Source organism: Aethina tumida, chromosome 1 (assembly GCF_024364675.1).
Source record: "Aethina tumida isolate Nest 87 chromosome 1, icAetTumi1.1, whole genome shotgun sequence".
NCBI classification, from domain to species: domain Eukaryota; kingdom Metazoa; phylum Arthropoda; class Insecta; order Coleoptera; family Nitidulidae; genus Aethina; species Aethina tumida.
In genome coordinates this window covers 13,146,623-13,170,087 of record NC_065435.1, presented here as the reverse complement: position 1 = coordinate 13,170,087, position 23,465 = coordinate 13,146,623, and the positions used below count along the sequence as shown (strand labels likewise).

Here is a 23,465-nt window from a genome sequence, read left to right as displayed (position 1 = left end):
TCATACAATATTAATGTGTTTAGTAGAACAATCTGACGTCGACTGAAAGAATTGGTATCAAAAAAGAATATTCGAGCAAGACTAAAGTTTCCACAAACATATATTTATTATCCTTCAGAATTTTGATGAAGGGTACTTTGGAGTAATGAATTCAAGTTTAAAAAACTAGGATCAGATATAAATCAATACGTTTGTCGCCCTCCAAATAAAAGTTTGGACCTTAGATATACACACGATGGGGGAAACGTTATGGTATGAGGTTCCTTTTCTTGCCATGGGATAGTACTTTTACAAAAAATTATTGGTAACATGGATCCATTTGCTAACGATAATTTACTAGTTACATGTAAAGTTAATCATCTTGAGCCTCTGAGCCTGATTGGCCAGCCCAAAGTCCGGATCTAAATCCAACTGAAAACTTATGGAACGACATGAAGTCTCGAAACACCAAAAATCATCAAATTTAGATGAACGGTGGTTATTAATTATGTTATATTATTAAGTATATTTAATTTAATTTCAAACGACTGTTGGTTATATATTGTTGAGTCTATATCTTGTCATTTTCAGGTGGTTATAACGAAAAAGAGTACTCAACAAAATATTAATATGAGCAGTCACATTCTGTTTAAGATTTAATTTAAGTAGAAATTGTTTTGATTTGAGTATAAAATGAATAATTGTAGAATAAATATAGTCTAAGTATTTTAAATAAAATACGAAATATTTTGACTACACTTAATTATAAGTGTCCATTTCCTAATTAACAATAAATTGTACTGCGTGCGATTTCTCTGGGCACCACTGTATAAAGTTGACTGAATATTTTGAATATTCCATACAATTACAGTAAAATGTCTGAAAATGTTAAATCAAATTTTTAGTTTGTATTAAAATAGTTCATCACAGTAACATACCAGGATTAGTACAATTATATTAGTTAATTTTTTTTTAAATTTCTTGATACGTTAAAGAAAATTTCTTCTGTGGAAATTCGTGGGGACAATTAAAAACATTCGCCAACAAAATAAAAAGACGAAAATTGTCGTCCAATTAACCCTTGTGACATCTGCAAAGGAAGCGAAATGAAATCGTACAAAGCCCGACGTACTGCGGGGTAGTAAGGCGTGAAATTTGCATATTAAAGGACGAAAAAGTTGATAGACGGAAATTGAGTTATGGCGCAGGCTTAACAGAGTCCGGAGGGGTCAACGCCACAGGTCTCGGATCAAAGTATTTCCCAATCATTTTTTTCAACCACAAAACGTCTTCACCAACAAACAAGACGGGCAGAAAATTGTGCCAAAGCAGTTTGTTTCTGGCCCATCACCGTTGAGTGTTGTTTGGTGAATTTGTGGTGGGGCTTGACAGTTCAGAGAACAGGTGGTAGGACTGACTTTAAAGCCCCATCGGTAACCATTTCTGTTATCAGTTTCGTAAACAAAATAAGCAACACTGGACTTAAATCGGATGGGTTTGATAAATTGACTTGAGGCCGGTGCACGTAAGGTAATTGCTTTCATTAATTTTACACGTAGATTGTTGTGTCATTTAAAATCGACCAGTGGCGTAGTTCAAGTCCATCAACAACAAAGTCACAACAAAAACATAAAACCGTATTAGCAACAGTTTTTTTGAACCTCAAAGCCTCAAAGACTGCGTCTGGATTGATTGGGGTGTTGTGCGGTCGCAACGGCACATCATCAAGTTTGATATCAAGTGATCTAGATCAGGACAATTTACCATAATAACCAGACATGCGTTCAATATTTTGCCATTGACTAAACATATTGCGGCGTCGCAGAAGCAGGCGCATGGCGACAATGTCTTTTAAATCGGTGTAATATACATGGGGGTTACATTTTGTTTGGTGGTGTTCGCAAATAAATGGCAAACCGAGTCGTCACCCTAAAACAATCGGGCCGGTGATCTGAGAACGAATTTCGTACGGAGTGCTGGCTAGATTTGAAAATTTCTGCGCCGCTACGCCGAATATTGATTTTGGGTTGGAGACTCGGGGGTTAAATAAGAATATTATCTCGCCGTTCGCACCGCAGAAATGTAAATAGTCCTAGTACTTGTAGTTTTAACGTAAGATGTGTATTGTGTGATAAATATCGTTCCTGTTAATCTAGTTAATCGGTTCCAATCGGAAGTTCAATGCGTGATTGTGAATATTGATCTTGTTAAACCGTATTTTTGGTGTTACATGTTAAAATTAAAGTCCGTCGACGTTTGACCGTACAATTAAGTGAGTTATTCCCCTGGCGCCATGCCTGCTTGATTGAGAAAAGGTTTATTAAAACGTTTCAATATTTAGCGGAAGTAAAACAATTGATATCCCAGAATACATAATTTCGGATGATTCATGCGTTGATCTCAGTCCGCCCGACACACGCCGGAATATCAGTTGTTTTACCGACACCTCGTTAAATGGCAAGACAATCATACAAGAAAACTATTGTAGGTTGTCCGAGAAATGGTGTTATGGAATTTTTTATCGGTAAATAATAATCAGAAATGACAAGTTTGACTCTAGCTTTAGATAATATCGATGTGAGTGAGAATACCGAACAAATTAGCAAATTATTTCCTAAGTGTCGACCAAGAAGTGATATTAATTTAAATCCAATCATCTCGGGACGAGACCATGAATGCACTGAAAACTCAGCAAATACTGTCATGAATATAGACAGTGAAAATGATAGGTAAACGCTTTATTTTATCATATATACGCACATGAGTGTTTTAAAATCACTTTTTGTTTTGTTATTTTTATATATTTATATTGTTAAAAATAATAACTTATGCGTCAGACTTACTCTGTCTGAATCACTTACTCATTTTAGTTACGACAGTTCTACAATCTAGTTCTGGTGCACATCAGTAGGAACATATTTTGTTTTTATTTATAATAAATTGTAAAATTTATTGATGGTTGTTATAATAATGTTACGCAATCTTAGTTCTTTACGTCAGCATGTAGAACGAGGGTATATTTAAATATCACAGCTTAAAAATTAGAGGATTCAGTCATAATTTTCATTAATTCATCACTGTTTTAATAATTATTTCAACAATTCTAGCTATACATTTTGCGATAAAATGATTAATTCTTACTTATTTTCTACAATGTGACCCATTTGAAAGCGGGACACCCACATAGAATTTGTTTTTTTTTGTTTTCAATTGTAGTAAAGTATGAAAATGTGGGCAAAAACTCATGTTTTTTGGCCTAAAACCAAATTCAACATATGAAAATTATATTAAACATTTTTTTATAGCTACACCACTGGATTATGCATCCCCTGTAATAGGTATATACTCAATTTCATAAAAAAATTGTACATATTCATAATTCTGTGAAAAAATTAAAAATCATATTCTTATGATATTATTTTTTAATTAAAGTAGTCTATGGAATAAACTGTTAAAATAGCACAAATTATCTTATGTTTCAACAATATAGGATTTTTTATTTTTCCACAGAACTATTAATATGCATATTTTTTTTTTATAAAAATTGGTGTATACCCATCTTAGGAGGTGCTTAATCCAGTGGTGTAGTTAGATTTTATATGAAAAATTTGCTAGTATGATTTGTTCAATTTTCATGCCTTTAAATTACTCTGTAGATTTTGGTTTTGTGCCAAAAGTCATGACATTTTATCTACAAGTGTGCTCATATTTTATAATTGAAAAAAAAAGTGTCAAAAATACAAATTTTATGGGGGTGTCCCACTGTATAAATAGATAATTACTAAAATTACTTGTTTTAATAAATGGGTTATTTTAATTTTGAGTATCAGTTTAAATTTTAAAATGGTCTAATTATTTACCATTTACTAATTTGAAACTTATTAGTTTAAGTAGATATTTATTTTAAAGTACCTCATTATTATTAAAATAAATACTATATTCAGTTTTTTCCAACGTAATTTATTTTCATTAAAATTGATTATTTTTTTATAAAAATTATTTTTAAATTGTTGTTTAATTAACGTATTAATGTCAAGTATTTTATTAGTAAAAATAGAAACACAACGAAACAGTGGTGGCTCACCGAAATACCATACATTAAAATAAAAAATTATTAATATTTTGTTGGGTATCCTTTGTACGTTAGATTCAACAAGATATCAGCAATGGTCCTCTGAAATTCAATTCTATTCTTCAATTAATAACAACAATTTATCTAAATTTGATGGTTTATGGTGTTTTAATTGAGACTTCATTTCGTTCCATAAGTTTTCAATTGGATTTAGATCCAATTTGAACAAGTTCGAATTATTATCATGCATAAAAAACTATGTAACTCTATCTCTATATACGAAACAGTCTATTTTACCAATAATTTTCTGTAATGATCCTATTCCAAACCAAGAAAAAGAATTCCAATTTTCAATAGAGTGTATTGTTTAGTATTTGTTAATAATATTGTAAACCATTGTTTGAGAGATTCTTAACTTTATAGCCACGTTAATTAAATGTTTGTTTGTGTTTTGGAACGAATAGTAACTCTAAAATTGCTTGGGTATATTGTAAGCTGGTTAAATTACAATAATATTACATTTCTATATATAGAAACAACAATTTTTGTAATTATAAGTAATTATTTGATTGATTGATCATAATTTATTTAAAACTAAAATTTATTTCAGCATGTAGTTTTATCGACCAGACAACATTTTTTAAAATGAAATACAAACATTGTCTTTTGTTAATTCGAAACATGTACTCGAGCGCTACAAAACTTCCCATCTAGAAATATCGATTGTTTGAATAATGCTGATTAAAATAAACAGAACAGAACAAATACACATTCGCATTGAAAATCTATTGTTTTTAAGAGCCGTGCAGATTTTAAAAGTGCGGCACTACCAAAAGGGAATGAGCAATTATAAATGCGAGGATTTGTGTTTTTCATTTTAAAATTTCAGCTTAATACCAAGTAATATTTCATGATTTTCACAATCCAATACGACGACTCCTTTCCGCTGAATAAAGTACTAAAGCCAATATCAATTATACTTGAGGGGTTCTCGTTAAATGTTGTGTTTTTAATGAGAATCCCTTGTTTTGAAATCGGTTTGATTATGACTGCGAGTAAATTCAAACAGACGGAATAAATTAAACGTGGAATCCTGACAATAAATTGAAAAATCGTTTTAAATTAAACTAGAGCTAATGCCAGTACAATAGCGTGATTAACATCAACCGCATTTCAGGCATAAATAGATAAATACATAAATACCCATTAATGTTCATTATTATAGCAACCTTTTAAAATGTTAAGTATTATCACCCTTGAATAAGTTTTCGCTGTTTATACTCTGTATGGAATTTCGAATGGTAACACACCTACAAGGAAGTACTGTATCTAAACATAACTTTCAGTGAATGGTACTTCACTTTAGTGTTAACGAAATAATTTTTATTGGTTCCGAAAATGTCTACTTTTGTGCCAAATAAACTCTATTTTCGGGGGAATTCTATTGCACTATTTTATTTAAAAAAAAATCTGCAGCTGAAGCACACAGAATTCTTCTTGAGGCGGTAACAATGGTCTGTCACATATGACATGCTGAGACTGGTTTCGAAGCTTCAAAAATAGAGATTTTGAATTTGAGGATAAGGAACGTTCTGGCGCTCCGAAAAAAATTGAAAACAGAATAAAGACCGACGTAAAACACTAGCAGATCATGGTAAGACATTACAAGTAGATGAGTCAACAGTGTCAAAGGGTTTAAAAGTGTTGGGAAGAAGCAGAGATATTGGGTGCAGTAAGAAAAGAAGCTAAGTGACGTGAACTACTGCTTCAACGGAGGAAAAGAAAATGTTTTTTGCACCGTATCGTGACTGGCGATGAAAAGTGAATACCCTACGATAATCCAAAGTATAGAAAATCGTTGGGTAAGCCCAGCCAGTCATCAATATCTTCCACAAAACCAAATATTCATGGTACGAAGCTTCGTCTCAGCATTTGATGAGATCTGCAGGCTGTAATTTATTATGAGCTGCTCAAACTGAGTGAAACTATCACGGGAGATGGCTGTCGACTTCAATTGTTGCGTTTAAGTCGAACCCCAAAAGAAAAACGGCCGCAATACGAACAGAAACACAACAAAGTGATTTTGTTACATGACAACGCTGTGCCTCAGGTTTTCCCTATTCGGTGGCACATGGCCTGGTTGAGAAGCGCTTCCATTCTTACGAAGACACTAAAGAATGGATCGATTTTTGGATAGCCTCAAAAGACAAACATGGAATTTATATGCTCTCAGACAGATGGGAGGAAGTTGTGGCTAGTGATGGACAATACTTTGGCTAAAATATTTTTGTTCCTTACTTTTAAAAATAAAGATTTTATTTTGAAAAAAAAAAACAGCGAGAACTTATTCAAAGTCTAAACTCTTTTATTCACGTATGTTTATTGTGTCAGAACTTGTTGTAGAACATTTTAAAACACAAAGACAGAGTAATTGTGCATACAGTTTAGGCTTCAAAGTTTCTTTTCTCATCTGACGAACTTAACAGCCATTTAAAACACATGTTTACCTATGACATCACGACCATTTGTTTATGAATATCAGCGTTATTTATAGCAGTACAATATGGTCATTTTGATTCATAAATATGTTAATTTTATTCAAAGTTTTTGCATGATCGCTGACAAGCCTCAAAAGAGAAATCACCCAGTTTTAATCAACCGGGCACTAATTTAGTGACTGTTACTTCACCCAGTTAAAAATTGTACTTCAATCAGGTCAGTCACTAATATTAACGCCCAGTTTCACTGTTAGACGTGTCACGCCGTCTTGACCTGTTGTTTTACCATTGTTGCTAGATGGATGGCTGATGGTTCCTGTAACATTAGTAGGGATAATTTAAGTCAGCGACAGTCGCCCGGCGATGAGGATGTAATTGATCACAAACTTCCGGGGGGAACGTACAAATTACGTGACTCCAGGTACTAAATTTTTTTTGAAGAAAACGAAAAAAGTAGACACTTATTTTCATTTTTTATCGCCTAAAATCTAGTGCATGCGTTATTTTTATTGTGTAGTGCATGGGAAATAAGCGGAAATTGGTTTGTTTGATTAGTGTTACATAATAAATGTAAATGAAAGTTGAACTACAATTGCCTAAAATATCCGGTTAAATAACAATTCATTTGTTCAATTTATAAACATTTTCTTATCTATTTTTCGACTTGGGGACAACGTCTGTTTATTTTGTATAAGGAATTTACAAAAGCCACTAAATTTTGTTATTTTATAATAGGTAGATCTGATAGAAAATATCATATTTAAATATTAAATATTTTCAAACATTCTCTGATCTATTTAAATTTTATAACAATTTATATTTATTTTATATAAAAATTAACAAATATAATTATTTAATCAATTAAAAATAAAAATTAAAATATTCTGTCAAATAATAACTGGTGTTAAATTTTTAAACATTTTCTAGTTTACTCTTATTTTTTAACAGAGTATATTTAGTTTATAAAATAAATTAACAAATACAATATAAAATTTTGGTAAATTATCTAAATTCTGATGGGAAATATCTTCAAAATCATTATTTAATTAATTACTTAAAATATTCTGCCAAATAACAACTGGTGTTAAATTTTTAAACATTTTCTGGTCTTCTCTTATCTTTTAACAATGCATATTTAGTTTATAAAATAAATTAACAAATACAATATAAACTTTTGGTAAATTATCTAAATTCTGATGGGAAATATCTTCAAAATAATTATTTAATTAATTACTTAAAATATTCTGCCACATAACAATTGGTGTTAAATTTTTAAACATTTTCTTGTTCACTCTTATTTTTTTAACAATGTATATTTAGTTTATAAAATAAATTAACAAATACAATATAAAATTTTTGGTAAATTATCTAAATTGTGATGGGAAATAACTTCAAAATAATTATTTAATTGATTACTTAAAATATTCTGCCAAATAACAACTGGTGTTAAATTTTTAAACATTTTCTGGTCTACTCTTATCTTTTAACAATGTATATTTAGTTTATAAAATAAATTAACAAATACAATATAAAATTTTTATTAAATTATCTAAATTCTGATGGGAAATAACTTCAAAATAATTATTTAATTAATTACTTAAAATATTCTGCCAAATAACAACTGGTGTTAAATATTTAAACATTTTCTGGTCTACTCTTATCTTTTAACAATGTATATTTAGTTTATAAAATAAATTAACAAATGCAATATAAAATTTTGGCAAATTATCTAAATTCTGATGGGAAATATCTTCAAAATAATTATTTAATTAATTACTTAAAATATTCTGCCAAATAATAACTGGTGTTAAATTTTTAAACATTTTCTAGTTTACTCTTATTTTTTAACAGAGTATATTTAGTTTATAAAATAAATTAACAAATACAATATAAAATTTTGGTAAATTATCTAAATTCTGATGGGAAATATCTTCAAAATCATTATTTAATTAATTACTTAAAATATTCTGCCAAATAACAACTGGTGTTAAATTTTTAAACATTTTCTGGTCTTCTCTTATCTTTTAACAATGCATATTTAGTTTATAAAATAAATTAACAAATACAATATAAACTTTTGGTAAATTATCTAAATTCTGATGGGAAATATCTTCAAAATAATTATTTAATTAATTACTTAAAATATTCTGCCACATAACAACTGATGTTAAATTTTTAAACATTTTCTGGTTCACTCTTATTTTTTTAACAATATATTTTTAGTTTATAAAATAAATTAACAAATACAATATAAAATTTTTGGTAAATTATCTAAATTCTGATGGGAAATAACTTCAAAATAATTATTTAATTAATTACTTAAAATATTCTGCCAAATAACAACTGGTGTTAAATTTTTAAACATTTTCTGGTTTACTCTTATCTTTTGTCTATGTATATTTAGTTTATAAAAAATCTTAACAAATACGATTTAAAATTTTGGTAAATTGTCTAAATTCTGATGGGAAATATCTTCATAATAATTATTTAATCAAATTCTTAATATTTTCTGTCAAATAACAACTGGTGTTAAATTTTTAAACATTTTCTACTCATATCTTTAGATAATGTATATTTAGTTTATACAAAAAAATTAACAAATACAATTTAAAACTTTAGTAAATCATCTAAATTCTGATAGGAAGTATCTTCAAAATAATAATTTAATCAATATTCTTTCAAATAACAACTGTATTTAAATGTTGAAACATTTTCTAATCTACTCTTATTTTTTTGAAAATGTATATTTATTTTGTATAAAAAATTAACATAACAATTTAAAATTTTGGTAAATTATCTAAAATCTGATGTGAAATATCTTCAAAATAATTGATTGATTGATTAATTATTTAAAATATTCGAGAAAATAACAACTGGTGTTAAATTTTCTCACAAACATTTAATTTAGGCAAAAAATTAATAAATTCAATTTGAAATTTTGACACATTATAAAAATCCTGAAAGGGCCTGTCCCCAAAATAATTACTCTTAGGAAATCGATGTGACATTAATTAAATAAAACAACGCCAAGAAATGAACGAACCGATTATTTTGAAATTAATTCATCTGAGTAAAATTTAAAATGTCAATAAAGTGAGGGACTTAATTAAATTTTCAAAGCCTTATTTCAGACGAGACTGTTTCAACAATGTACCGTTATCAGTTTACTTTTTGAGCAACGAATAATTATATCCAAAATTGAAGTTTCTCAAATAAAATACGTAAAACTCTGCTTCATTGTTACGCTGCCAATATTATTCGTTTGAAGGAGTTTCACAACTGCTGCATGCCTAATTAATTCTTAATAAATTATAAGGAAACTATTATTTGCACTTCTCAGCTTTGTGTATTTTATAGTAGTAGTTCATTCGCTTGTCCGCGAGTAATTCAATTAGGTTCAGGTTCAGTTGCCGCAAACCAATGATCAATGGCACTGTTTGCGTCACATGAACAAGTCGTACATCAACTAATTGGCCGTTTCCCCATTTTAGAATAATAGAAATAGCCGGAGGCCGTGAAATCTACTCGCAGAGCCGAAGCAAAGCGGTAAGGAAGTCGCGTAACGCCGGTCTGGCCGACGATGGCGAAAAGAAACTACAAAAGTCCCCGCTAAGACAGGGCGTGTGGGAGCTGCGAAGCCGCAACAACGAGGCGAAGAAGCTGAGGAACTCGCGCGAATACACGGAAACGGTGTTCTCGTCGGAGGTATGTTCGGTGACGCACGAACAGGACAGGGAACCATCCCCCGAACCTGAGCGGATAGCCAGTCCGAAGATGAACTACGCCAGCGAGGTGGTCGTGTTCGATGACATCGGTGACACTTGGCCGTCGGATGACAACAAACGATACCAAAACGAGCACTTCGAGACCGAGAGGTTCGAGGAGTTGAACCACACTGCCACGAATATATTCAACAACAGCGACACCGACAGCGACAAGGTGACGAAGGTGATAGGGAGCCTGCCCATCGCCGTTTACGAGGGCTCGCCGAGACGGTACGGTCCCAGACAAATGGAAAGCAACTACTCACATCCGCAACTTCCCAGTGCACAAAGTCTGCTAGCCTCGCCCAGTGTCTACCCGCCAAGGCCCGGCTTCCCCCAGAGGATCATCAACACTCCTAGTCCCAATGAAAATGAAACCAACTTGAATATTGAAAACAACTCCTTTAATGTAAGTATATAACTCTTATTATCCTGTTTTAGGCTTTTCCTTCCTTGATCAATTAAATAAGACATCTAATTACACAAATAAATTATACTGAATTCAAGTGGAAGATTGCTGAAGGATGGAATAGATATTTTTCAGAATGCTTTACATGTCTCTTTGCTGAATCTTTGAAAGGGATGTGTCCATGTGTGTCTATTGTTCATTTCATTTGTAACAGACATTGTGATGATTTCAATGTTCCCTTCAAATCATTAGTGTGTCGAACTTTAGGTACTATCTCGTTTCCATGATCCACTGTCGTTCAACAAATGTTTTACTTAACGAAATTTGGAGCCTAAGATTTATCCTGCTCTCCCTAATGACAACTTTACTTCCATACTGAGCCAGGCAAAGGTAGACAGAAGGTAAATAGGGCCTAAAAGGGGATTAAGGTATAAGGTATCCGCCTAATTAGATTTTAATCTTAGATATGAAATTTCTAGTTTGGCCTCAAGAGAATCTTTATTAATTTACTTAAGGCTTTTATCAGAACTAAGTTCAATTGAAAAAGTAGGGGTGATACAAATTCTAATAAGATCGTCATCATTTTATTGGTCCCCATTATTTTCTTAATAATATTTGCAATATTTTTTTATTAATCCTTTTGCAGCATCTTTTAAAATAAACATTGAAAAAGAAACAATTTTATAGCTTATCATAAAAAGTAATTATCATTGATGAATCTGTTCAGTGCACAAAACTGCAGAAGTTTTCACTAACACAGACAAGATTTTACTGTATGATTAATTAATATTTTATTGATATTAACAAGACTCATTAACCTTAAGAACGTACACACATAATTAGATAATGTCTGTTTGTGTTACAGTAAAAGGTACAGTTAGTATCAGGTTTACGACGTGCCTTTGCTGCGGAACAAAATCATAATGTTCTGAACAATTTCAAAATGGGAATTTGAAACTTTTTAATTAATTAAGGCTTTAGTTAGTTTAACCTAACTTTGTTATGTTGATTATTTTCGAATTTGTTCGTGTCGCGTCCAAAGTATGTTCACATTATGAAAATTGAGTTTAAATTTTGTGGTGTGTTTCGTTACCTCAAGTGAAAAAAAAATCACAACGTAAAACCATTTTGTGTTGTGTGGGTAATTAAATTGTAATAATGGTGGATTTGTGGATGGTATAAAAGGTCCTGTTTTGTTTTCTTACTTTCATTTTGTTCCACATCAGGGTTTTTATTATATATTGATTAAAATATTAAATAAATAATCATAAACAGTTATAAAAATAATGAATTTTAATGTCTCATTTTAATACGATTATTTTCTCAAAATAGAAAAATTATATAATTTTCTACAACAGATAAATCAGTACGAATTTTTTCTTAAATATCAAAAATTTCATCATTAAAATTAAAAATATGTTTTCAATATATATTTTTTTAATTTTTTACTTTTTGTACAGATTATTTAGCCTAAATCAATATTTTTTATATACTATTTTGGTCATATTCATAACTCATATAGAAAATGTATCAATTAAATAACAAATATAGTTTCTTAATTTTTTACATACTATTTTGATCATATTCATAATTCATATAGAAAATGAATCAATTAAATAACAAATATCAAAAATTTCATCATGAAAATTGAACAACATATGTTTTTAATATATCTTTTTAATTTCTTAGTTTTTGTACTGATTATTTGCCCTAAATCAACATTTTTTATATACTATTTTGGTCATATTCATAATTCATATACAAAATGAATCAATTAAATAACAAATATTAAAAATTTGATAATTAAAATTTAAGAATATGATTTCAATATATTTTTTTAAGTTCTTAGTTTTTGTACAGATTATTTGGCCTAAATCAATATTTTTTATATACTATTTTGGCCATATTCATAATTCATTTTGAAAATGAATCAATTAAATAACAAATATCAGAAATTTCGATATATTTTATTTCATTTCTTAATTTTTGTACAGAGTATTTGGTCAAAATCAATATTTTTTATATTACTATTTTTGGTCATATTCATAATTCATATAGAAAATGAATCAATTAAATAAAAAATATCAAACATTTCATCATTAATATTTTAAAATATATGTTTTCAATATATATTTTTTTTTTAATTTCTTAGTTTTTGTACAAATTATTTGCCTTAAATCAACATTTTTTTATATACTATTTTTAGTCATATTCATAATTCATATTGAAAATAAATCAATCAATTAAAAAACAAATATGAGAAATTTCATAATTAAAATTTAAAAATAAATGTTTTCAATATATTTTTTAATTTCTTAATTTTTGTATAGAGTATTTGCCCAAAATCAACATTTCTTATATATTATTTTTGTTCATATTCACAATTCTTATAGAAAATTAATCAATTAAATAAAGACAATTTATGGAAAATTTTAATCAGAAATATTTACTTAATGTTAATGATCCCATCAAACAAACCTACAGTGTCTATCGACACTGTTAAATAGTGTTTATGAATGACGCATTTTCTAGTGGGATCAAACATTTTAAAATGACACGTTGTTTATTGTTAATCTTATTAATAATTACAAAACATTAGATAAACATAAAGGGACTTAACAATCACTAAAAGTGTCGGTTGCACTTTATAATAATATTAAATCAGTAATTTAATTTGTAAAACAAAATCAATATTGGTTACTGTTTTGTTTCGTTTTTTGCAGTCAGTATCAGGCCTCGTCTGTTATCGACAAGTTTTATAACAACTCGAATGTATCCAATTACAAAACAGCGTAAAATAAAGAAATATCATTTCCGTTTGTTCCACTCTTTGTATCGGGCACGTGCAAATAACGATGGCTCACATTTATTTACAGAAAAACTCATCATCACCGACGGCTACATCAACATTCGATTATCTATACGAGTTCTCCGAGACTAGAAAAGTGCTGGAGGAGTTCTTCAAATGTCCACCGCCGGAAGAGGAGAACCGCCTGGAGGCGGAATTTCAGGATTTAGAGTACGAGCTGCGGAGGCAGGCCAGCGAAAGTGGCAATTCCTATGTGGGCCAAAGATTAGCTAAGGAGCGAAGGGGCGAGGGCAACGAGTTCTGCATGAGGATCGAGTCGCCTAGGAAATGTATGAACAACTCCAATGTAAGTAAATTCATCCCTTCATATACTCGGTTATCCTGGCAATGGGCTTTTTATTTCAGGACCATGACATAACTGAGCATGAGAACAACTTTTTAGATTTATCGATAGGCACCGGTTCTAGTGGTGATTTAGGCGAAACAGAGGTCGGTCTGCAAGTAGGACATAGTAGAAATTTTACCCTTTCCCCAGAAACAACTGACTGTGACTCTAATTGTGGAGATTTAGATAGTGAAGTATCTTTAATGCTTATGGAAAATGATATGGGACCCTCTGGTGGACTTTTAGGTAATGACGCCCCACTAATAAAAGGTGTCCAAGTAATTAATAAATAAATTGCAGGATCCAATACAGACTTAACTATTCCTGGCGATTCATTACGCTTATACTCCAGTATGCCAGTGCTGGAAGACGGTCTTTCTTCAGGTCATGCGAGTGATACAGACAACAATAACCCAACGGTAATGCTCATGAAAAGACAAATAACGGAAATTGAAAGGGAAATCAATCAGGGAATATGCAAGACAAAGCCCAGCAACAAATCTACCGAAAACGGTATGTCCCCCAACAAAGAATCCAGCCTCAACTCGTCGCCAATTGATATTAATGGTTGTGGTAACAATTTTGACGAACCTAAAATGGACTCGTTAGAGAAGACACCTCCACCTCCGGCCCCAGCACCGCATCGGTTGATGCAGCCAGAAAAGTCAAGTGACGTGGAAGCTGCCATCAAGGACATCAGACTGACGTTGCAAAGAACCAAGACGCTGCCCCTCAAGTGTCATCCCGAGGAGGATCCCGAGGAGAACGTGCCCAGCCCAATATGGGTGCCCAGGTAAGATTTTATTAGGCAACATGCTTTTTTGGGGTAAATCTAAGGGAATTGAAATATTAAGTGCTCCTTTTAGACAAAGGGGAATGTCGGCAGCTAGTGGCGACTCTGACAGGAAAGTGAACAGTGGAGAGGAAGGTACAGGTAATGGTTCCAAAATGGGTTAGTAAATGACTTATCGGATTTTTATTGCAGAGGAGAACGACACCGACTTGGAAACCGACCGCTTGTTGGGGCAACAAAGGACAGACGACCAAGGTTTTTACGACGACAAGGTGAATTGTTTATGCTGTTTGAAATAACTTTATACTTTTCTGAAAGAGTAGGATAGTTAACGAATGTCTTTTTAAAATTTTCCAATTAATACATAGTTTAACAAGACATAGAAGAACTTAGAAAACGTAGCATGTGTTCATTGGGATAGTTGACGGATCAAGTTAACGTTTATAATTGTCAACATTTGGTATTATGGTTTATTTAATGATTTTATACCTTTAAACGATAGAGCTAACATTCCCAATTAATAGCAAAATGCCATTTCTCATCATATTTGTATTATTAGGGTTGGAGAAAACCTAAAAGCCGGACAATAATGCCTGCCCTCAGTTTAACAAACCCTAAACAAATGTTAAATGCCATGGACGAAGGTACCCTACCCTTAGTCCCGGCCGAACCCCAAAACTCTAATCCCTCCTCCCCAACAGCAGTATCCGAAAAAAGCCAATCGCCTCAAAGTCAAAAAGGATCGGTGACGTCAAATAAGCTAAAAAAGGTGTGCGAACTACTGGCATGCATAGAATTCTACTAGACTAGTTCATTTTTTGGGCTTCGTATTTTATTTTGACAACATAACACACTAATATACTGATACTTCAGAATAACTCTTGATTTGTAGATGATTTGGATTAGATAGTTTTACTAACACGCGCGGACTGGCGTGGAATTCCCTTCACAACGCAAAACAACAGGCTGAACTAGTACTCTGTTTTTATGTGTCATGCGGGGATTCCCTGAGGACTGTATAATTAACAACCAATGATTTAATACAAGACGTACAGTAGTAATATTAAATTGGGTCGACTGTTTTATGAATAAATAATAAATTTAACGACTTATATCTTGTGTGTTGCCAGGTAAGGTATAACGTCATGGTTTCAAATTTATTACTGACCATAATTACGTACAATCTAGTTGCATGCATGGTAAATATCAACATCGATAGTATGCATACATTTTCGTCAGCCCAATATAATGAATATTAATCTAAATATTGTTTCGTGCTGTTCTTGTATTAAATTCATTAAATTTGGAATGGGATTGAGCAGATATAATGCATGACAAAAAGTGGACATGGTTTATTTGGGTACACGAAATAACACTGTAAGATAATGCATTTACTAATATTAGTTTGGTAATTATATTAAATAAATTAAACAACAAAACGATTTTATAGAATGCACAGCAAACATAGCGATTCGCTTTCTGATATGTATATAGCAGTTTAATTTACACGAAAACGATCCCCATTTTTCACTTTCCCTTCAGTTCCACATCTCTAAATGCGTGTTTATTTTCAGGAGAAAGACAATAAAAAGAAGGGGCGTAATAAGGAAGGTAAGTACAACTTTTCTAGAACTAACATATTAGTTATTTGCTGTAAAAATAACTACTTTATTTGAATTGCAATTCGTATGGAATACATGGTAAGTCCACTAAAGAGCTTTTAAAAACGGATGCGAAATAATGATATAATTATTATGTACGTCATCATTTTTAAATCGTCGATTAGATGCATGACCGTATGTGATACTCTCACACCTGACAAACGGAACATCATGACTTGAGCCATGTCAATTGAATTAGAACACTTTGTTTTACGTAAATTGGCTCATTTAAATTTGAAATTTTACTTTCCTATTCAATAACTTCTCAAGACGTTCCTGGAATATCCCAACAATGTCCCTAGAACATCCTGGGAACGTTCTGGTACGTCTGAATCTCGTACCAGGAAGGTCATGTTTTAAATTTAAATGCACTCCAGTTGACTTGTTGATGAGACGTTCTACCTCAATTGATAAGCCATGTAAATACATACAATTGAAGCATACAGTCAATAACAGCAATACACCAAGGATTGTGGGCATACCCGGACAGTAAATGAGGCAAAAAATTAATATTTAAATCTTCAAGAAACATTTACTCTCCGGCTACCCTTGTACCAGCATAAAATAAGTACTTCCAAACACTCATACTTCTAACATAACATGTTAAATGTGTCCCAGAAGATTGGTGTCGCCTCTTGCATCAGAAGTTGGCGTTTCAACCGTCCATTTCTTTCCAGATGTCATCCAACGTTCAGTGCTGATAGAAGGCGTGCTGTTCAGAGCCAGATATCTGGGTTCAACTCAGTTAGTTTGTGAGGGACAGCCCACTAAAACAACACGGATGATGCAAGCTGAGGAAGCTGTGTCTAGGATAAAGGTCAGTAGCATGGTTTACGTCTATGTATGCCTTAGGTGTCAACGACAAATTAATGTATAACATGTGGGATAATAATGTAACTTAAAACAGTACTTTCGAGGACATAAAGAAGATCATTTTGGTACTTGACATTCTTCCGTTATATCTTGGAAAGTTTCGTTTTAAGCTTAAATCAAGGATAAGCATGAGGCCTAACTTGTCATAATTATCTAACATGATTATTAATAAAAAAATATAAATAATAAACAAACAAATGTACTAAAGGCATGATCTGGCATGTCTAAAACTAGCACGGATGAATTTCTACCCTTGTTATGACAATCTAACCTGTTAAATAAAATTGAAAGTGGTTATACATAAAAAAAATAAATGTGGAAACATAGTGTACCCCCTTCCTACTTAAAATGGCAGTGCCCTTTGGCGCACGCTTTAAATGCTCTATCGGCAGGGTTGGAATTGGGATCGAATGCAGCCTAGGCAAATAAAACCCGTCAGTTGTTGCTTTTGTGGCTGTACAAAAATTCTGGTGCAATGCTGAAGACTTAAGACCTGTTGTGACTGGTATGATGTGTTGCCTGGGTTGTTCATGTCCAATACCTAGCCCTGTTCTCTTTGGTTGGTAGCCTGCTACATGTTACCTGTAATTTTTTTCACGATGTCGCACCTCCTTCTATCCATGCTTTGGATGTTTTTATTTTACTTGATAACTGTATATAGAAACAATTTGCACAGACCAAGCTCAGGATCCGATCATGTGGAAATATGTGTATATTTTTTTTATTTGGATACTCTGTGTTAGATGTGTGTAGACTGATTTTTTAAGAACTTTTACTGGAAAATGTTTTTAATTTAATGTCGGGTGGCATGACAAGGTAAACTTGCAGGAGGTGTCCAACCAAATGATACAGTGCGGACAAGAATTTGTCCCTAACAGCTCAGAAAGCGGTAGCAATGATGACGAGTCTCAAGTTATCATGATGGAACCAGAACCCGCTGTCGAAAGTAATACGCTGCAGCTGCGCAACGGTGAGCACTTCCAAGCATTGCGGTCGACGTAGTCATGCAATAGTTCCAAGAATTCAAACCTCATTTAAACTCTAGATAAGGCCTTTATACAACTACGAACAATGTTAATAAGTAAGAGTCAAATGAAGTGAGCCATCTACAGTTACAGACAATATTTTATAAGAATTAATGAGAAATATTTCTTCTAAAACATGTTTCTCACGTTTCAATTAAAAAAGTACGTCTCTAAGATGTCCTTACGACGTCAATCTGGGATGAAAATATCTCCTGGGTCACTAGAAGATCGTCCTCATGTACGTCTTTAGGATGTCCCAAACAAATCTCACACCTATAGAATAAGTTTATGCATTTTTAAAACAATTGCGATCCAAGGAAGTCCCTAATACGTCTTTAGGACGTCTATCTGAGATAAAAATATGTTCCGGAGACGTACCAGAGAAGTCTCTTACCTGGAGATTGTCCTTTTGGACGTCCTTGGGATATCCCAATCAGACGTCCTCTGTGCATCCCATATAGACATCTTTTGTACATCTCAACTACATGTAGGATGTTTTAAATAAGTTCTAAACATAATTGTAAAATAAATATATTTAGTTAATATATTAAATTCCTCAGATGGCACTAACACGTTCCGAAGACGTTCCTAGGACATCCTTTGGTCGTCTGAGATAAAAATATGTTCCGGAGACGTATTAGAGAGGTCTCTTACCTAAAGATCATCCTCTTGGACGTCCTTAGGATGTCCCAATCAGACGTTCTTGGTACATCGTATGCAATTGTTAAACATTTTAGTTAATAGTAACGTCCAGAGGAATGTTGGGAGATGATTCAGTCATTATTCAATTTTCAAAATGTGGTTTGAATTTGGCAGAAGTTTGCAACCAATCAAACTGTACCACAAAATTTATGGATATCTAAAGAATTTTGTATTAATTAAAATTAAGTTTGTTTCGTTAGTTGCCACCTTTAAATCATTTTTTAAGTAAGTAAACGTTGATGAACATTGAATCTGTACCACTTTAATTTTTACAATAAGATAAACAGAGAGTAAAATGAAACAATGTTTGCCATATTACTTCTAGAATATCAGAAAATCTAAGTAAACCTTCCACTAGTATTTATTTCAAGGTGTGACACTTATTAATACATTCACTTCCGAAAAGAGTATCCTTAGATTTTGCGGTGCAGACGAGAATGCAATGTTTGAGAGGTAATTTGTTAGAAGGAACCCGGGGTTACAATCCGAATACCCTGGGCGTGGGCGCAACAGGCACCGTGTTTCGCCTTCATTTTCTTGGATCTGTTGAGGTTGATGAGGAAGGGGGTAGAAAACGTCGCAAACGCTTGAAGAAAAATATGGTAGAAGTCGCAGTGACAAAGATCAAGGTCTGTTCACGAATAACTGTTTTGTAATAATTTTTTTATTGACTGTATCATTTTTTTCATGAGCCGGGACCGTTTTTGTTTTTACCAACATTTTTTCGACATCACCTTCCATATGAATGTTTTCGACGAGTTTAGTTTTTTTGTCTGTCGACAGGCTAGAAATTCATTTCAGTGTGACCAAACATGCATGTCTGACCTTGTTTAATGAACTAAAATTACTAACATTGTTTTTTTTTTTATTTTCGACGCTGCTTTCTTTCGGATATTAAAGGCTCTGGTAAGGAAACCCTAGGTCATAAGCTCTTAATATCTCATAACCTTGGTTTTGTTTACTTGTAGGCTCCAGACGGAGAGTCCCAACCGAGCACCGAGGTGGACCTGTTCATTTCAACGGAGAAAATAATGGTTCTGAACACGGATCTCAAGGAAATCATGATGGACCACGCCTTAAGAACTATTTCGTACATCGCCGACATAGGGGATCTCGTCGTGCTGATGGCGAGACGGCGTTTCGTCCCGCACGAAATGGACGAGGCTCCCAAGATCAACAGGACCCCCAAGATGATTTGTCACGTGTTCGAAAGCGAGGAGGCACAGTTCATTGCCCAGTCCATCGGGCAGGCGTTCCAGGTCGCCTACATGGAGTTCCTCAAGGCGAACGGCATTGAGGACCACAGTTTCGTCAAGGAGATGGATTATCAGGAGGTGCTCAATTCTCAGGAGATCTTCGGCGACGAATTGCAGATGTTTGCCAAGAAGGAGATGCAGAAGGAAGTAAGGAATATTCCCTTAATTAATCAACACTTAGGTTGTGATAATGTGTGTGGTTACAGGTAGTGGTACCAAAGGCTAAGGGTGAAATCTTAGGAGTTGTTATAGTCGAAAGTGGATGGGGATCAATGCTACCAACGGTGGTTATTGCCAACTTGGCACCAGCTGGTGCAGCTGCACGTTGCGGCCAGCTCAACATTGGTGATCAGATCATAGCCATAAACGGCGTCAGTCTCGTTGGCCTTCCCTTGTCCACCTGTCAAACCTACATTAAGAATTCTAAAAATCAAACCGTAGTTAAATTGACTGTTGTTCCTTGTGCCCCGGTTGTCGAAGTCAAAATTAAGAGACCTGACACCAAGTATCAATTAGGATTTAGCGTTCAAAATGGTGTTGTAAGTATCAGCGACTCCTTGTAGTACAACCACTAACGAAAGTTTCAGATTTGCAGCTTACTGAGGGGCGGCATTGCCGAAAGGGGTGGAGTGCGCGTAGGCCATAGGATAATTGAGATCAACAATCAAAGCGTTGTTGCTGTACCCCATGAAAAAATCGTTAACCTTTTGGCAACCTCCGTTGGAGAGGTGAGTAACTATGTAACCCACAACACGAAGTCTTCATTGTATCGTTTCAGATCTTGATGAAGACAATGCCGACTTCCATGTTCCGTTTGCTGACGGGCCAAGAGAATCCAGTATACATCTAAAACAAACAAACTGAAGGTCTGAAAGTGCCTACTGTAGTTGATATTGAACTGTCCTTGGGAATTGTTTTTGAGTTCATTTTTTGATCATGCTTGAGTCGCAGATCAATATATTTTTTAATTGTTAGTATAAGTTCTACAGACTGAAGACAATACAAAATGCGAAGACCTGCGCGCTCTGCACAATAAGAAAAAAAAATGCGCTGAGCTTTCGTGATAGATCATATCTTGCTTTGTCGCATAACTTATTTATTTGTTGTGAATGTGAAGAGCATACCAAAGACTGGTTGGCTTAAACAACATATTTTATTCTCATAAACATAATTTTTCCTAAAAAAATAAACATAGGTTAGTCTTCCAATTAAAAGGCCATACATTTAGGTGGCGACGTGCAATTTTGGTACCTGTACCTTGCGGCGATTCGCTTCTTTATGTAAAAAAGCTATTTAATCAACCAGCAAACCTTAATTTCTAACGTTGATTTGTTTATGCTCTTTCGTGCTATATACTGGTGCTCTTTGTTTAGTTGAGAATGGCGAGATACATGTAAACCAACCAAAATTGCCCGTCGAAACAATCTTGAAACTCAGTCAGCTCAAGTAATTCCATACGTCGGCTCAATTAATTTCACGTCCACATTTCTGAATCAATTTTGTGAAATAACTGCTCACGTAACAACTAATTGTGTCCGAATTTCCGTTGCTCACACGTATAATTTGTGGTAATTAATTCGTCCCTCACTAGAAAATGCTCAGAACAATATATAAAATCCACGTTTAATAACTCAAGTTATTAATACTTGGATGAACTGATTCTGTCCATGGATTCCTTCAAAAATATTTTTTATATTCATTATTAGTTACGACACATTTAAACTAAAAACCAGTACGAAATACGTAATAATAGTGACACACCCTGAAGTGAAAACGACTAGTTAAACATCGTCCATGTTTTCGTCCTCCACACATTAATGTAACAAGGAAGTAGCTCCTGAAACGGTGTTAAAGTGTACTTTGTAAGGCCTGTTTTGACGAACACTAACCTATTAAGTGAGATTAAACAATTATATACAGGGACAGCAGATTTGTTGCCCTTAAGAAATTGATTTATTGAGACCTTTATTGAAACATTGAAATGCTGGCTCAAAAAATCAATGTAGCACTATCTAGTCAGCATCAATAGACATTATTTATATGTGTATGTGTTTTTTTATATATAGAGTATTAGACCGTCTCTTCCAATTGCTTGATTCTATTGCTAAAGAAGGTCTACTGTATCGTTTATAGGGCCGTCGTATTTGTGCTCGGTTGTATTTTTATTAGATACTCCAAAAGTACTCCAGAATCATCATCAGGTATTACTTATCAAATATAGTTTGTTTATTTGTTAATAAAGTGCATGTTGATAATCTGAAATATTCTAAAAAAAGAAAGTAACTAGTTGATCGTAACTAGAATTAATATAATTTCAAACTGAAATTGTTCATTTCATAAAACAATATTTTTATAAATAAATTATTTTTATACTATATGATATAAATGTACAAATTTTGTTATATAACAAATATCATGTTTCTTCAAATTCGAGTCTGTTTTAACGTCGAGACCAGTAAATTGACGCATGAAAAATGAACGTGTTGGGTCGAAAATTCTATTATTGAACAACACTCGAATCGTTCACTTCGTTGTAAATTTAATAGTCGAAATTGATATAATTTTTGGTCACGTAAATCTGTGACTGTTGAGGTACTTTTGAGTGTTCTCGATTTTTTGTAAATAGAACAAACCAAGACTTGTGTCATGTTGTTTTTCATGTGTGCAACTGATCTGATGCCCAATTTACACAATTCCTAGCACTAAATAAAAAAGCTTTATACGTGCATGAGATGTTTGAAACTTGCACGAAATTTTTGAAAATTAATGCAAAACGTTCCTTTGCATTTTTACCTATTAAATGTTGTTCATAATGTTTTAGTAAATGTATAAATTGGGTGCTTGTAGTGTTTTTACATGTTGAACAATTTTTTAATGTTGGTAGATTTAGAACTGACGATAATATATTTAACTTGGTACAAAATACTAGCCTAGATAAGTCATATGGATAGAATATGCAATAATAATAAAACACAATAACATATGTGTGTATTTACCATTTTTTACCATACAGTTCCTTAGAAATCCTTAACGAACGTTAACTGGGCACAGATTCGACGGTCAGGTTATTTATTTGTATCATTTTTTCGAATACTCTATTAATTTTATTTAACTGTTATTATTTATCTACTACCAATTTTATAGTAAACATAACAATTTAAAATATTTTATGTGTTATTAAATGGAATAAAATATTAGTCAAATTTTTATTTCCACACCTATTTATTTTCATATAAAAT

General features: G+C 32.7%; 1 protein-coding gene across 11 annotated transcripts; it reads left to right on the top strand.

The window, feature by feature from the left end:
* Positions 1 to 931: 931 nt before the first annotated feature.
* LOC109598086 (amyloid-beta A4 precursor protein-binding family A member 2) lies at positions 932 to 23,423 on the top strand. Of its 11 annotated transcripts, none has more exons than XM_049961801.1 (16): positions 932 to 1,509; positions 2,468 to 2,708; positions 6,848 to 6,970; positions 10,041 to 10,722; positions 13,599 to 13,877; positions 13,937 to 14,162; positions 14,217 to 14,709; positions 14,783 to 14,844; positions 14,902 to 14,981; positions 15,269 to 15,478; positions 16,284 to 16,320; positions 17,048 to 17,187; positions 19,939 to 20,373; positions 20,433 to 20,765; positions 20,814 to 20,954; positions 21,005 to 23,423. In XM_049961801.1, the coding sequence occupies exons 2-16, from the start codon at positions 2,521 to 2,523 to the stop codon at positions 21,074 to 21,076; spliced, it is 3,501 nt and encodes a 1,166-aa protein (XP_049817758.1). In that variant the 5' UTR covers positions 932 to 1,509; positions 2,468 to 2,520; the 3' UTR covers positions 21,077 to 23,423. The 11 variants fall into 11 exon arrangements, with proteins under 11 accessions (XP_049817758.1, XP_019869472.1, XP_049817757.1 ...); XM_020013913.2 differs by having other exon boundaries at positions 14,783 to 14,850; XM_049961800.1 differs by having other exon boundaries at positions 14,771 to 14,844.
* Positions 23,424 to 23,465: the final 42 nt, after the last annotated feature.

Bases quoted from the DNA above. Each gene is read 5' to 3' on its own strand.
- LOC109598086 (XM_020013907.2), top strand. From the start codon at position 2,521: ATGACAAGTTTGACTCTAGCTTTAGATAATATCGATGTGAGTGAGAAT. The intron at 2,709-6,847 runs GTAAACGCTTTA...CATTGTTGCTAG, and splicing joins ATAGACAGTGAAAATGATAG to ATGGATGGCTGATGGTTCCT. The intron at 14,982-15,268 runs GTGAATTGTTTA...TTGTATTATTAG, and splicing joins AAGGTTTTTACGACGACAAG to GGTTGGAGAAAACCTAAAAG.